The following is a 14,145-nucleotide window of genomic DNA, read 5'->3' as shown; positions in this document are numbered from 1 at the left end:
GCAAACACAGTTGCAGCAAATGCACACGAAGGGACAGCGTGTCTCTTGATTCTCTTGACTACAACTCAGACAACATGAAAACATCATGAAAACCTTTCTGAAATGTGACTTAATTTTCACATAGAGTCTTAAATTTTTTTTAATGTTTATTTTTGAGAGAGACAGAGTGTGAGTGGGGAGGGGCAGAGAGAGAGGGAGACGCAGAATCTGAAGCAGCTCCAGGCTCCCAGCTGTCAGCACAGAGCCCGACGCGGGACTCGAACTCACAAACCGTGAGACCATGACCTGAGCTGAAGTTGGACACTCAACCGACTGAGGCGCCCAGGCGCCCCTCATTTTCACATCGAGCCTTGAAAGTGCTCTTACCCAGATTCATTTTCGGAAATATTGATGTAAAGTTCAAAATTAAGGCAGAGATTTACACAAAATTATTCATTTAAATGTTATCATCAGTCTTCATGAAACTTAAAATTATGGAGTTTAAATTGGATAAATAACAATTTTACACACCTAAAAGTATCTTCCCACAATACATTATTTACAAAGAAGAAAGTGGCTGTAATGTAGACAACCCCAATGGATGCCAACGTGATTGGTGATCAGTGATCAGTGTTACAACTTCACCAGGAGTGAGACCAGGTCCTCCAGAGACATTTGCTGCCACTGACTCGTGGCTCATCCAAGAAGTTTCAGCTTACCCACCCAGTCTCAGCTGGGTAGAGCCTCCAGAGGACTGTCCCTGGGCTAATAGGCCTTCGGGAAGATGGGTCCTTTGGGCTAACAGTCCTTTGGGAGGACCTGTCCTTTGGGCCAATAGGAGGGCCAGTCTGTCTCAGGGTGCAGCACAGAGCTTCCGGCTCCTGGAGGACCCTGGAAAAGAAGTTGGTTTCCATGGCTCAGTGATTGTCAACGGCCTGGCTGGTCTCAGTGCCAGCTGACTAGTTCAGCATCCCTGGAGTGCTCAGGAGTGAGGGCCCCCCAGTACCAGGACCACCCAGGACAGAGCACTTGTGTTCCCCGAGTTTGAAGTCCTGATGGGAAGGCAAAGATGTGTGCTTGTGGGTGTGCGCCTGCGTGTGCCTGCGTGTGAATGCCTTCAGTTTACGCTAACACGAAGTCGTTTTTTTTTTTTTAATTTTTAAATGTTTATTTTTAAATTTATTTTGAAAATTTTAATGTTTTTTATTTGTTTTTTTGAGAGAGAGCATGAGCTGGGAAGGGGCAGAGAGAGGGAGAGACACAGAATCTGAAGCAGGCTCCAGGCTCTGAGCTGTCAGCACAGAGCCTGACCTGGGGTTCGAATCCATGAACCGTGAGATCATGACCTGAGCCGAAGTCGGATGCTTAACCAACTGAGCCACCCAGGCGCCTCCAAAATCGCTCTTAAAAAAATTTTTTTTAACATTTATTCATTTTGAGAGGCAGAGAGAGACAGAGCATGAGCATGGGAGGGGAAGAGAGAGGGAGACACAGAACCGGAAGCAGGCTCCAGGATCCGAGCCGTCAGCCCAGAGCCCGACGCGGGGCTCGAATTCACGGACCGTGAGATCATGACCTGAGCTGAGGTCGGACGCTCAACCGACTGAGCCACCCAGGCGCCCCTAGACACATACATTTTTACATAAATCGTCTTAATTTCTGCTTTTCGTAAAGTGCATTATGCACTGTTCACATTTTATGACTTTATTTTGTTCTCTTAACGTACTGCAGACCTGTCTAATGCACATGAGCGGAGACCGACCTCAGAGTAACAGCCGCATAAGCGGTATGCACGGGCTGCATTTATTTCACCTCTCTTTATGCACAAAGGTGGTACCTTCTTTTATTAATGAAGCTTAACAGATGTGTGCCCACGAGTGTTTTAATCACGAACTGTGACAAATTCTTAGGTACAGCATGGCTGAGTCAAAAGCTTACAGATTAACCTCTTCAGCACCTCACATGGGGAACCACTGCCTTCCAAAACTGTCTTCTGTACGTCTCCCTTTCTTGACTCTGCTTTCCAAAGACTCAAAGACCCTGCTTTTCTCTTCAAAGAGGAACAAGGAGATCCCGTTCAGATATGGCTTAGGGTCCAAAGAACTGAAAATATATTTTTAGCTTTGCCTAGATTACTCCTGAATGACCATTGGGTGGCTTCTTACATCTTCCAGGGAAGGTGATCAACGTTTTAATTTTCCAAGTCTCCACTTGCAATGGGGCCTCCAGGTAATTACAAAAGACCTCCTCCTCTTTCATAAATCAAGTACTCACGTTGATAATCACTGAAGGTGCACCTGATACACGGTGACCTGACTGTGTGGGAATAGGGGCGTCATCACGGGAGCCTGGACAGGGCTGAGGGTGGGCGGGGCAAGGCCCTGGCAGAGCACTGGGAGTGAGATGGAGGGAAGGCTGTGGTCGCCCCTGCAGAAGCCAGAGGGCAGGAGGGCTGAGCGAGGGGTACCAGTCTCCAAGGACCAGGAGAGGGAACAGTTTACTCTTCTCAGCGCAGGACACGTTCCAAATGGGTGAGAATATTCTAGCAGAGCACCAAGAGAAGGAGACAGAATACATAATTGCAAGAAAAGCAAAGCGACAGCTTCCATAGTGCAACTGGGGCTTCTCTCCCCTCTGAGTGGACATCAGGAAGTCCTCCGGAGAAAGTGGAAGCAGAGAGTCCGCAGAAAAGCAGAAAGGGGGTAGATGTGATTGCAGGGTGATGGGCGAGTGGGGGGGGGCTCCAGCTCTTTTCTGGTTTCTCTCTGTGGGGTCAGGAAGCAAGATGGCAGCAGCAGAGAGAATGGGAGCAGGGGGGAAGGTAGGGAGAGAATGGGGAGGGTAGTGCAGGGGAGGGGGAAGGGGAGAGAAGGAGCAAGGGAGGGGTAGGGAAAGGTAAAGAGAGAGCAGAAAAGGGAGGCAGGAGAGGGGAAGGAGAGGGACAGGGAGGAAGGGAGCAGTGAGGGGAGGGACTGGAGGGGGGCCAGGGAGGGGGAGGGAAAGGTAGGGAGAGAACAGGGCAGGGAGGGCAGGGGAGGGGGAGGGAAGGCTGGGGATCCAGGGCCGGGGGTGGGGGGGTGGAGAGCATTCTGCACAGCTTTGTGGTTTCCTGCACGCTCAGGTGTGTGGGGACAGGTAAGGAATGCGGGGACAGCTGGGCTAACGGGTTGTGGCTTCTCCAGGCAGGTAAGAAGGGGCAGGGTTGAACGGGGCGAGGGTAAGAATGGGCTGTAAGGGGCTGGTAGTTGTGGATCTCATTGGTCAAGCAGAACAGGGGAGAAGTGGACGCTTGTTGAGGGGGGGTCAGTGGCTGGCGGTGAGGACAGGTTCCAGTCCTTGACGGGACCTGGGAGTGAGACACCTGGGACTGACAGGTCAGTGAGCTGGAGGGAAGGCCCAGGGTCTGGAAGGGGAGGGCTGCTGTGGGGGGGGGGGGCAGGTACCACGTCACGTGGTGGGTGGAGCAGTGGCCCAGGTGAGGACCCTGGTGGGGCTGGGGGCTGGGGGCGGTGGGCAGGGTACTGATCCTTGACACGGTTCCCTGGTTAATGCCAAGCCCTCCCGATTCCCCTGTCTGCTGCTCCCTGTGCTGTGCATCTGACGGAGGCGGGACCTGCCCTTCCCGTCCTGTCCTCCATGGAGCACAGTGTATCACACAAGTTCTGTCCCTAGTGTGGAATAAATAATGAACGAATGAGATAAATGACCACTTCATCAGGTCACGAAGCGAAGGAACCCCATATGCCTCGGTTACGGCTAGGTGTTTGATGAGAGCACTTTCTTATGAAGAACGATCTATGGACCACAAGTAATGTTCTGTAGGAACAAGTGAATAAGTTGTAAGTTCCGACTTCTCAAAATTCATATACTTTATACATCTCTAAAGTACTCATTAAGAGAATGAAAGCATTGAGAAGATAACCTTATAATTATCTTTATCACGGCCAAAGTTGAGAACCATATAAAGTTGTTCAAATACTTACATTCATCTTACTTAAGCCTGTGAAAATCTAAGTATCTCTGTGTTCAGAAACTGATTCTCTCCTCAGAGCCTCTGCACACTTACATAACTGAAAATAAGGGTTGAGTACTTGGTTATGAGTCAAGCCTAAATATATTCACGCTTTATTTCTATTTGGAGACCATTCTAAAAATTGAAGTGCATATTTGAATATTCCAGTGCCTACTAGATATTCTTTAATATCTTCTCCAAATATCTTACTCAGGTAAGGATATGGTGACTTAATGCATCGTGCGCTCATTTATTCATTCTCAAAAATACTTAACACGTGCATGTGAAGAAACTCACTTGTGGACATTTGTATGACCTGGGTAAGAAAACGTCAGCAGTGCCCCTAGGGAGGGAGGTACTCTTGTGTCAGCGATCCGCTGGACGCCCGTGAGGACCCACCGCTCTTAGGTCAGTCGTACCCCAGCATCTGCGGAAGCACCTGTGCGCTGAGCAGCACTCGGTCAATAGCGGCTGAGCCTGGTGACTGAAAAAATACCGCAAACTACAAGCGGCAAAAGATACAAAGATTCACAGTTTTAGGCATTCACTTGGGCCCGTGGACACGGGTGCTATCACAGGGACTAAGTCCTCTGAGAGGTGAGCCCCCCCCCCCATGCCCCCAGAGGCCCTGGGAGAAATTTCCATATGATAATCCAGGTCCCCTGCTGTGGAAGCCTTTCCTTTCTCTTGTTTCCTTTTTCCTTTCTCTGAGTAGCTCTGAGCATGGATGATCTCACACCTGTCTTTATAATGTAACACTACTGTCTTTCCGAAACAGCCTCAAAAAGAGTATTCACTTCAACTCCTTAGCATATAAATATCAACACATTTCCATAACAGCGTGTGAGTTTCAGACATGATTCATAAACGTATCAGTTTTGAAAGGCTTACTCGATCATAAATGATGTTCTTTTCTTAAATAACTAATAAACTTTCTTTACTCTCCAGTAAATTTTCACAGTTTAAACAACACCAAGAAATTATGTCGTATACAAACATATTTCTTCTGTAGCAAATATGGTTTTAAACCCACACAAGAGTCTGCTGCTTGCAGCTACGCTGGGGAAACCTGTATTTGATCATCCCTCTGAAATCGAGCAAATATAAAAGCTGAATAAAATACGACGTAAGTTGTGACTGAGGAGAAGAAGCGGCAGGACCAGGACGGGCTGGCTGGAGACGCGGGAGAGAAGGGGAGCTTCTGAGGTTCCTGTGTCAGAGCTCACGGAGGCTCAGTGCCTGCTGCGGTCCAAGGGCTCTGGGGACATAGAAACTGCCTTCCCACAGCTCTGGGGACATAGAAACCTCAGCTCCATGCTACCAAAATGACCAGGACTTGAGGGACTGAGGCCACGAGAAAAGAAACCACAGCAGAGGTGGAGCTGTGGTGTCCTGTGTGGCTTTGCACCCGGTCCTCGGAGCTGCTGGAGGAATAGGGGCCACACGCAGAGGCCAAGGACCAGGACAAGGTTGGCACAGGCCGTGTGAGGCGAGGCGGGGCTGACAGGGGCCTGTGTGTTTGGGGCCACCGAGCTGATGTGCAGTGGAAGAGACACCTTCTGAGAGCTTGGTTAGACACCGGGGGACTGTGTAAATTGTAAATGCAACTGAGGATCTGCCCCTGATGGAAAAGGGGGACAGAGCTCCAAAGGCGGCAGCCGGGAAAACTCTGCACTCTTTGCAAACGCTTTCTTACGTGCAACTTCAAATAATGCTCTCTCATACTTCCTCGTCCTTATTCTAGATTTTGCTGTGGACAAAAAGTACTACAATGTTCCTTGCCAGTCCATCCAAGACACTTATTTTGCTTGGGGCCTACCGTGCCAGGGATAGAAAGAAGACCAGATTTCTGTGTTTCAAGAGCTTATGTTCTAGTAAGCCACTGAGTGTCAGAAGTGTTAGAAGCTCCAATATTCTGTACAGGATAGATGGGATGCAAAGGAGAGAGCATCCTGGAAAGTCTCGCTCTTTTTGTGCATCTGGGTTAGAAGCCCAGACCTGCTCAGCAGTCAAAACAGGTTGTAAACTGGTGCGGCCGCTATGAAAACCAGTGCCTCGGTTCCTCACAAGATTAGAAATAGAATTACCATAGGATCCGGCAACCCCTCTACCAAAGGAGGTGAAGACAGGGCATGGAAGAGATCTCTGCACTCACACGTGTACTGCAATGTTACTCACAACAGCCAGAATACCGAGAGATCCTGTGTCCAGCGGTGGTTGTATATACGGACAGAGAAGATGTAGGTGTGTGCGTGTACGTATCAGATGTCATACCTATGATATATATGCTGTCGACACATATTTGTGCATAGGCATATATGAACATGTATGTTTGTATGTATACATATGTATATATGCATATACATATGTATATGATGAAATATCATTCAGCCATGAGAAAGAAGGAAATCTCGCCAGTTCCAGCAACATGGATGGACCTGGAGGAATTATGTGCAGTGAAGTAAGTGAGACATAGAAAGAGAAATACTGTCTAACCTCACACCGTGGAATCTAAAAAGAAGCAAAGAGGGGGCTGGGGTGGGGGTGGGAAATGGGGACACGCTGGTCACGAGAGCAGTGAGTTGTAGGGAGTCTAATGAACAGCATGGTGACTACAGGTGTTAATACTGTACTCCACACTTGAACGTTGGTGAGAGAGTAGAGATTTAAGTGTTCTCACCACCAGAAAGAAGTGGCAATAGTGTGACCTGGAGGGTTTAGCTAATGCTAGGGTGGTGATCACACTGCAGTATAGAAGTGCATCAGATCAACACCACATACACCTTAAACGTACACAGGGTTACGTCAAGTACATCTCAGTAAAGCTGGAAAAAAAACCCAGGTTGGAATCTGATGTTTGTTCAGTATATACCCCCCGCCCTCCTCCGTCAGGCGGTCTAGGGACTTAGCTTGGGGCCTCTTCCGGGCCTGGGCAGCGAGAGGAAGGGGGATCCCGGGCAGGAAGAGCCCCTCATATGCAGGCTCCGCCCAGCAGGGCCCGCGCGGCCCGGCACGTGGGGCTCAGAAAGGGAGGAAGACACTTGGTTGCTTCTTTACAGCTTGGGGGCCTTGTGTTTTTGCGTTTCTTCCCCAAATGTGTCTCAAATCCACATTTGCATTTAAACGAGGAGTATTTGGGTCTACACCGCCAGTGTTACCGGCCCGAGAGCCGTTTCTGCGGAGCCCCGGGCTGGGGGCTGGGACCGGACTCCCGACTGGGCCCAGGGCGGGGAGGCCGGGGCGCCACGGAGCGGTGACCCCCGGGTTCGGGCTGGACGAGTGCTTGGGGAAGAGCCGAGGCTTCCGCGCGCTTTCCTTCGCGGGACGGTCCCCGGGGTCCCACGTCACCTGCGGTGAGACCGGCGACGGCACGGGGTGCGGTGGGGCGGTGGGTCCCCAGGGACCCGAAAAGCAGCGGGGCTGTACCGAGCGAGGGCGGGGAGGGCAGAGGGGAGCCCCCCAATCAGACACCCTGGAGAAGGACGCGGAGGGGGCGCCCAGCCCGGGGTGGGGGCGCTCGCCTCGAGCCCGAGGGAGCGGAGCATCCAAGCTCTCCCACCCTTCCCCCCCCCCCCACCCCCCGTGCGGCCCTAGTGCCCCCTGCCGACCCCAGCCGGATGCGCTCCCCCGGCCCGGCCCAGGGCCCGTACGCCCGCTCCGCCTCGGACCCCTGCCCCCCCACCCCCGCGGGAGCGCCACGTGCCCCGGCCCCGCCCGTGCGCCGGCCCCGCCCACCCGGAACGCAGCGCGCCCCTCCCCCCGGGGGCGGGCCCATGTGGGCGGAGCGAGGAACGCCCCTCCCCCTGCCGCCGGGCCCGGGAGGGGCGCGGACCAGCCGCCCGCGGGACCCTCGGACGCTGGCGCGGGGCCCCGGCGCTGGGCGGCCATGAGCGCGCACGGCCCGCCGCCCCCCGCCGCCCCCAGCGGCCGCCCCGACCACCTGCTGGAGCCCGCGCGGGTGAGTGCGGCCCCTCGGCGCCCCCTCCGCCCCCCGGCTCCCCGTCCCCCACTCCGAGCCCCTCGCCCGCCGGCGTCCACCTCGGCTTCCCGTGCCCCTTCGCCTACCCGCGCCCCGTCCTCTCCGAGCACCCCTTCCCGCACCCCTTCTCTTAGCCCTTCCGCTCCGCGAGTTCCCCTCCCCTCCCCGCGCACCCCTTCCCGCGCCCCTTCCCCTCCCCGCCTCGCCTTCCCCTTCCCGCCTCGCCTTCCAGTGTCCCGTCCTCTCCGCTCACCCCTTTCCCTCCTCTCCCCACGTCCTTTCCCCTTCCCGCCCCCTTACCCTCGGCTCCCCTTCCCGCACCCCTTCTCTTAGCCTTTGCGCTCCACGAGTCCCCCTCCGCCCCCCGCGCCCCTTCCCCTCCCCGCGCCCCTTCCCCTCCCCGCACCCACCTAGCCTTTCAGCGCCCCGCCCTCTCCGCGCACCCCTTCCCGCACTCCTTTTCTTACCCCTTCCCCTCCGCGAGTCTCCTTCCGCCCCCCGCGCCCCCTCCCACACCCTCCCCCTTCCTTCTCTGTCATCTGGAGCAGCCGGTGCCGGTGGGCGGGCTCGGGGACCTCGGCCACAGTGGGCGCTCACCTCCTGGCCGCCTCTCTCTGTCCGCACCCCAATACCCCGGCTGGAAACTGGATTTGCTGTCTGACGTCCCTAAGGGCTGGCTGGAAGCGCGGGGGCGCCCTGGGCCATGGGAACGGGGGTTTTCCAGAATCCGGCGTTTGGGGTTGGCTGGTTCCTTCGTGCGAGCGACTCCGGGTCCGGGGGTTTGGGGCCCGGGGGCCCCCGTCCCGGTTGCGGCCGGGTGGGGGTCGGTCCCAGTTTGCCCCCCCCCCGTACCCCTCTGTCTCTCCGGGGCCGGGGACACCCACAGCCCCGTGCGCCGTATTCGGATTCGGAACATGGACGCTGTTGGGACCCCCTATTCCAGTCCCTGGTTCAAACAGCCCCCCTGCCAGCTTCGTATTTTTGAATAGCTGAACTGTTGACAGAAAACAAATGTTGGCACAAACAAAAACGGAAAGTTCTTGGAAGCCTTCAAGTTGCCACCCACAGCATAACCGAGCTTCCTGGAAACAGTTTAGGAAAGCAGCGGATTATCAGGAGCCACAGGAGGCTTTCTGGAGACACTGAAGTGGTTCATGCAGGTGTCACAGCAGCACCCCTGTGGGGCTGCCCCCACGTCCCCTCACCCCGCGGACGCCGGTGAGAACCCAGGATACACTGGCTGTACTTTTCGGGGTACCTGACAAGTGTTTTCAGAGATGGTCACGGGTCCTGATGCTTCTGAACTAGGGCAGGAGTAGTAACTATGATTGTTTTTTCTCAATCTGTGAATAGATGCCTTTTCCATCACGTTATGCATTTCTGGGATATTGTTACAAAATCTTAAAACTCCATCCCAGGTAAAGTTCTGTGTGTATTTTTAAAGTACTTTGTGACATGAACCGCTCTCCAGCCACTGTGGGTGGCGATTAAACCCGACAAGATGTGCTTGTAGTAAGTGCCAGAGGCTTTCGTTTTAGTGCTGCTTCGAATTTTAAAGCGATTCCCCCCATGGTTAGAATTGTACGTTTTCCTTGAGGTATTTTTCCAACAAGTCCTGTTTATAACCGTTGCTCTTGTAGTGGAAGAATCGAGTGGATTTATCATCATTGACCCAGTTGATGAATTATTGGCAGTGACTTTGGCTTTTAAAAACTGTATCAACTGCAAGTCGCCCGATGAGTAGTCTCCACTGTGCCAAGTGTTGATTCCTCTGAGGTGCTAAATTTGGGCTGTGCTAGTCGAGATGGAGTCTATTCACCAGTTTGCGTAAGATGTGATTAGTGCTTTCTTTGTAAGAAGAGCCTTGATTATATGATACAACCTATGTGAATTATACTTGCAAGTAAGCTCTTGTTAGGATTGGAGGCCAAATATTAGAATCATGATGGACAGCGTGGTGAGGGCGAGAATAATAACTTTGGGTACATAAACAGCAAGCTGTTCTCAGTGCTCCACTGGGCTGCAGTGTAGGAGAAGCTTCAGATTCCTCTCTGTTTAAACCCATCTAAGCATCCCGTTTACATGTTGTCTTTAAAAACATGAGCATCCAGAGCATGTGATCATGGCTTAGGTATGGGAAACGGCACTATACGTGTTGGATGGTCATTAATTTTTACTGGGATGATTGGGGTCCAGACAACCACGCAGAATTACGAATTTTTGTGTCAGTAACTTTACGTAATGTCATTGAATTTGCATAGCTATTCCATCCTTTCTGTTAAGGAAGGAACTCCGTGCTTCTGATGAGAAAGATTGATGACAAAAAAGAAACTTGTTTTAAGCCCATTATATTTCTAGTGGCAGATATTTTTTCGGAAGTCACAAATGCAGCAGTCTTTGCAAGGACTGGTTGCTTGAATCGTGGGAACCTGGCCAAACGTGAATGTCTCTTCCTTTGCAGTCCCTTTTCCATAGCTGTTCCATGGTCTGCTCCCTCTGGGTTCTGCCAGGGGGGCCCCTGGCTCCCCACCTCCCCACCCCTGCTAAAGTGCATTGCTGGACCCCGGCTCCCCCACCCCCCACCCCTGCTGAAGTGCATTGCTGGACCCGGGCTCCCCACCTCCCCACCCCTGCTGAAGTGCATTGCTGGACCCCGGCTCCCCCACCCCCCACCCCTGCTGAAGTGCATTGCTGGACCCGGGCTCCCCACCTCCCCACCCCTGCTGAAGTGCATTGCTGGACCCCGGCTCCCCCACCCCCCACCCCTGCTGAAGTGCATTGCTGGACCCCGGCTCCCCCACCCCCCACCCCTGCTGAAGTGCATTGCTGGACCCAGGGTCCCCCACCCCCCACCCCTGCTAAAGTGCATTGCTGGACCCGGGCTCCCCCACCCCCCACCCCTGCTAAAGTGCATTGCTGGACCCGGGCTCCCCCACGCCCCACCCCTGCTGAAGTGCATTGCTCGAGAAGCAGCAGTGCAGTGGAAGAGTGTGCTCTGCTTCTGGGCCAGCAGCGCGCCTGCTGTTGTGTGCGATGAGCTTGCCCCTGGAAAGGTGAGAACAGGTCGCTTAAACGTGCGGTTGGTAATTTGAGATGTGAATTACTGTGGGAGGTCATGTACGCGTGCGACCTCCCGGCAAGGCGGTCCCTTCCTTTTATGCTTTTGTTACCTGTTTCTTCTCCTTGCTTGACTCATCTTTGGTTTCAACTGTGGAATTTCTCGTGAGGTCTGTGACATCATAAAAGCAAGATTCACGTCATTTAAAATGAGGAATCAGATTTTATCAGGAGATGTAATTGCCAGTGAACATTTCAACAAGATCCGAGTTAGAGCCATGCTTATTTATCGAAAACCCCAGAGGTTGGAATCGCCTTGTTTCCCAGACATACGTACGCGGGACGACAGCCTTTTACAGCAGCAGGTCCGTCTGATACCAGAACAGAGACCTGGGTTTTAAAACTCCCAACTTTAAGTAGCTCCACTTCCCAGGATGCCCCTGACACCTGCGTTGGGAGAGGCTGACTGTATTCCATCCAGGGAAGGACTCACTTACTCGGGTTCCTGGCTCCTTTCTGACGGGAAGGAGGGAGGAGAGTCTGTGCTGTTGGCTGAGGAGGAATTAAGTTAGGTGGCCGTTTTGCCCAGACCCTAGAGCTTACCTGTCCCTGGGGGCAGCACCTGGTGACCTCAGGCCCAGAAAGGACAGTTCCGGAAGGGGAGGGGCCCTCCATGGCTGTCTGTGTCCTGTTGGCAGGGGGCAGGCCCTCCCCCCCCCCCCGCCCCCGTAGTGAGTACAGCCGTACAGCCGGTGGTGTTCCCTCCCTCTGGTGTCTCACCCCAAGAATGTGCTGTTTGGGTGCCCAGGGTGGTTTTGAATCTCTGATGCAGCACCTGCTATTTAAATAGAACCGACAGGTATTTTACTGAGATAAGGAAGGGTAAAAAATGCCTCTGGAGGAAAAATGCCTGAGAAGGTCCAGAAGAAACGTATTTGCATTTTAAAGGGGCCGGTACTTGCGGTTACCCTCAGGCTGGTCACCTCGTCCTGTCGTCCAGGCGGTGGTTTTGGATGAAAGGCTTCAGATTCTTTCCAGTGGACAGTAGATGTCACTTGTCCCCCCAGTCTGTGCCCACACTGAAGCGGCTCGACCTCTCCTGCTGTGTCAAAGACTAAACCTCCCTGCTCTTGGGGACCCAGAGCCGTGAGGCCTGACCCCTCGCCCCTGAAGCCCGCCCTTCCGGACCGTGCTGATCCCACATCTGCTTTGATGCCGGACAGTTATGATTTTGTGATTTTTCAACTAAAGTTATTGGGTAAAATAGTTGTGTTTTCTACAGTGTCTGCTGTTTTAGAGCCTGTAAATGTTGTTAATTAGCTATGCTTAATTAAGCAAAGAATGAAGATTTAGGGAAATAAACCCGTCTCCACTTAAAGGAATGCCGGGCTGACGGGGCTGGGTTCTAAGGAGCCTGGTGCCGCGCCTGTTAGTTGTTGGGAACGAATAACTAATGGGAACGGACCGTACCGTTGACATTTGACATCGACTCTCCTTAGTTTTGATAGTTATTTTGAACTCTTTTGAAATTCGGACAGATCCCGTTTTGTTACAGCACCGAATTGCACTATTATGGAAGCAGTCACACAAAATGCGCAAGTTCAGCATCGTAAATACCGTCATGCTCGTTAACATCCACTCTTTATTTTTCACGCATCTTTGTGAGACTCCAGCTCGGGAGGACAGACATCCCTCGGGTACCCAGCGGGTTACTAATTGCATTGAGGAGTTAACTAATGAGGAATTAACTGTGATTATTTGTGTTTTAATCAAAAATGGTTTAAATGACACACTGCAGTTAGAACTAAATCCCATCTAGAATGAATGTTCCTGACAGGCAGATATTTTATTGTCTCTTTTATGAATTATTGTTGGTAAAAATGTAACCACAGAAATGCACCCAAATTCCATATGAGAATGTCTTTATTCTTTGAGTTAGCGTTTAGAAAAATAATCCGTATTTATAAAGTGTGACATAACTCTCAGTTATTCCTCTCAAAAATTATAACCCCTTCCACGGAACATAAGTACTTTATGGTTAGCGGTGTTCACAGCAAACCTTGGAGGACGAGCTTCCGGAAACTGAACGCAAGGGCTCTGGAATGTTCTCTAATGGGGAAACCGGCTTCCCTTTCTAAAACAGAACTACGAGATGAGGGGGGCCTGAGCCCTATGCCGTCTTTCCCGCAGTCTGAGCACTGCCCACAGCTGCCTCTGTGCCCAGCCTCCATCCCTGAGACACGAGGGCCCTGTGGGTCCCCAGACCTCGGCCTGTGGGAAGCAGCAGTGGCTTCCAGCTCCCTCCGGACACACCCCTGTCCCGCATCACAGCCTCTGCTTCACCCCTTCCTCCTTGGGGTCTTTGGGTGACCAGCCCTCCATTAGCCTTCCGGGGTAACCTCCCCCTGTTTAGGGTACCCACCACCCGGCCACTGGACACCACTGGCACCCCCAGGCTGTGTCCTCAGCCACTCAGCTCAGACCTCTGTGTCTGTGGCCTGGCTCTTCAGTTACCATCCCCCAAACCAGTCTCATAATCTCAATCCCGAAACCCGGTTGCCTTTCTGTGTTTTCGTGTCAGAGAGTCATATAGCACCACCCACAGAGCCCATGGCAGTGTCCAGACCCTGCCCTCTGAAGCTTCGGAGGCACCTGTGTTCCTTCTGGCTGCCTCAGGCCCTTTGCTCATGCTGCATCCCAACCCTCACCTCAGTCCCAGCCTCCCGTTAGCTCTGCTAATTCCCAGTGGCTGCGGCAGCCCTGCTGCTCCCTGATGGCCGCTCCCTCCTCTCCTGCGGCCAAAGCCCCGGCTCCGTCCAGGCGTTCGATGCTCCCAGGCCTTGTGGGCCTCGTTCCCATCCACACGGTCGGTGCTCCTAGGCCGCATGGGCCTTCTTACAACGGCCAGGTTACGATTTGAACCAACCTAAGTCATGATTGCCTTTAGAAAGGCATGTCTGCAGCTTGGCCAATGATGCTGTTTAGGAGTGAATGCGAGTATTTCCCTTTCTTATAGAGAGAGCCAGAAGACTTGGCTACTCGTATACGCGGAGCGTAGCCGCTGACAAGCACACACCCTCCCGATCATGTACATACCTGCGTCCGGGTGTGATTCTGT

The 14,145-nt window shown here is 53.0% G+C and overlaps 1 protein-coding gene and 1 long non-coding RNA gene across 2 annotated transcripts in view; one reads left to right on the top strand and one right to left on the bottom strand.

Moving 5' to 3' along the window:
• Nucleotides 1-333: 333 nt before the first annotated feature.
• Nucleotides 334-9,457, bottom strand: LOC123581701. Its single transcript, XR_006703949.1, has 3 exons — nucleotides 8,568-9,457; nucleotides 3,963-4,049; nucleotides 334-870 (listed from the first exon to the last, which is right to left on the bottom strand). It is a non-coding gene; the product is annotated as an uncharacterized LOC123581701 (long non-coding RNA).
• SNTG2 (syntrophin gamma 2) overlaps nucleotides 7,790-14,145 on the top strand; it is a 184,813-nt gene continuing 178,457 nt past the window's right edge. Inside the window, exon 1 of the mRNA XM_045447897.1 lies at nucleotides 7,790-7,949. Within this exon, the coding sequence (XP_045303853.1) occupies nucleotides 7,878-7,949 (72 nt within the window). The 5' untranslated portion in view covers nucleotides 7,790-7,877. The remainder of the gene's footprint in view (nucleotides 7,950-14,145) is intronic.

The sequence above is a fragment of the Leopardus geoffroyi genome, chromosome A3 (genome assembly GCF_018350155.1).
Source record: "Leopardus geoffroyi isolate Oge1 chromosome A3, O.geoffroyi_Oge1_pat1.0, whole genome shotgun sequence".
Taxonomy (NCBI): domain Eukaryota; kingdom Metazoa; phylum Chordata; class Mammalia; order Carnivora; family Felidae; genus Leopardus; species Leopardus geoffroyi.
Note: the sequence above shows the minus strand (reverse complement) of the source record. Positions and strands in the feature narration are given on the sequence as shown.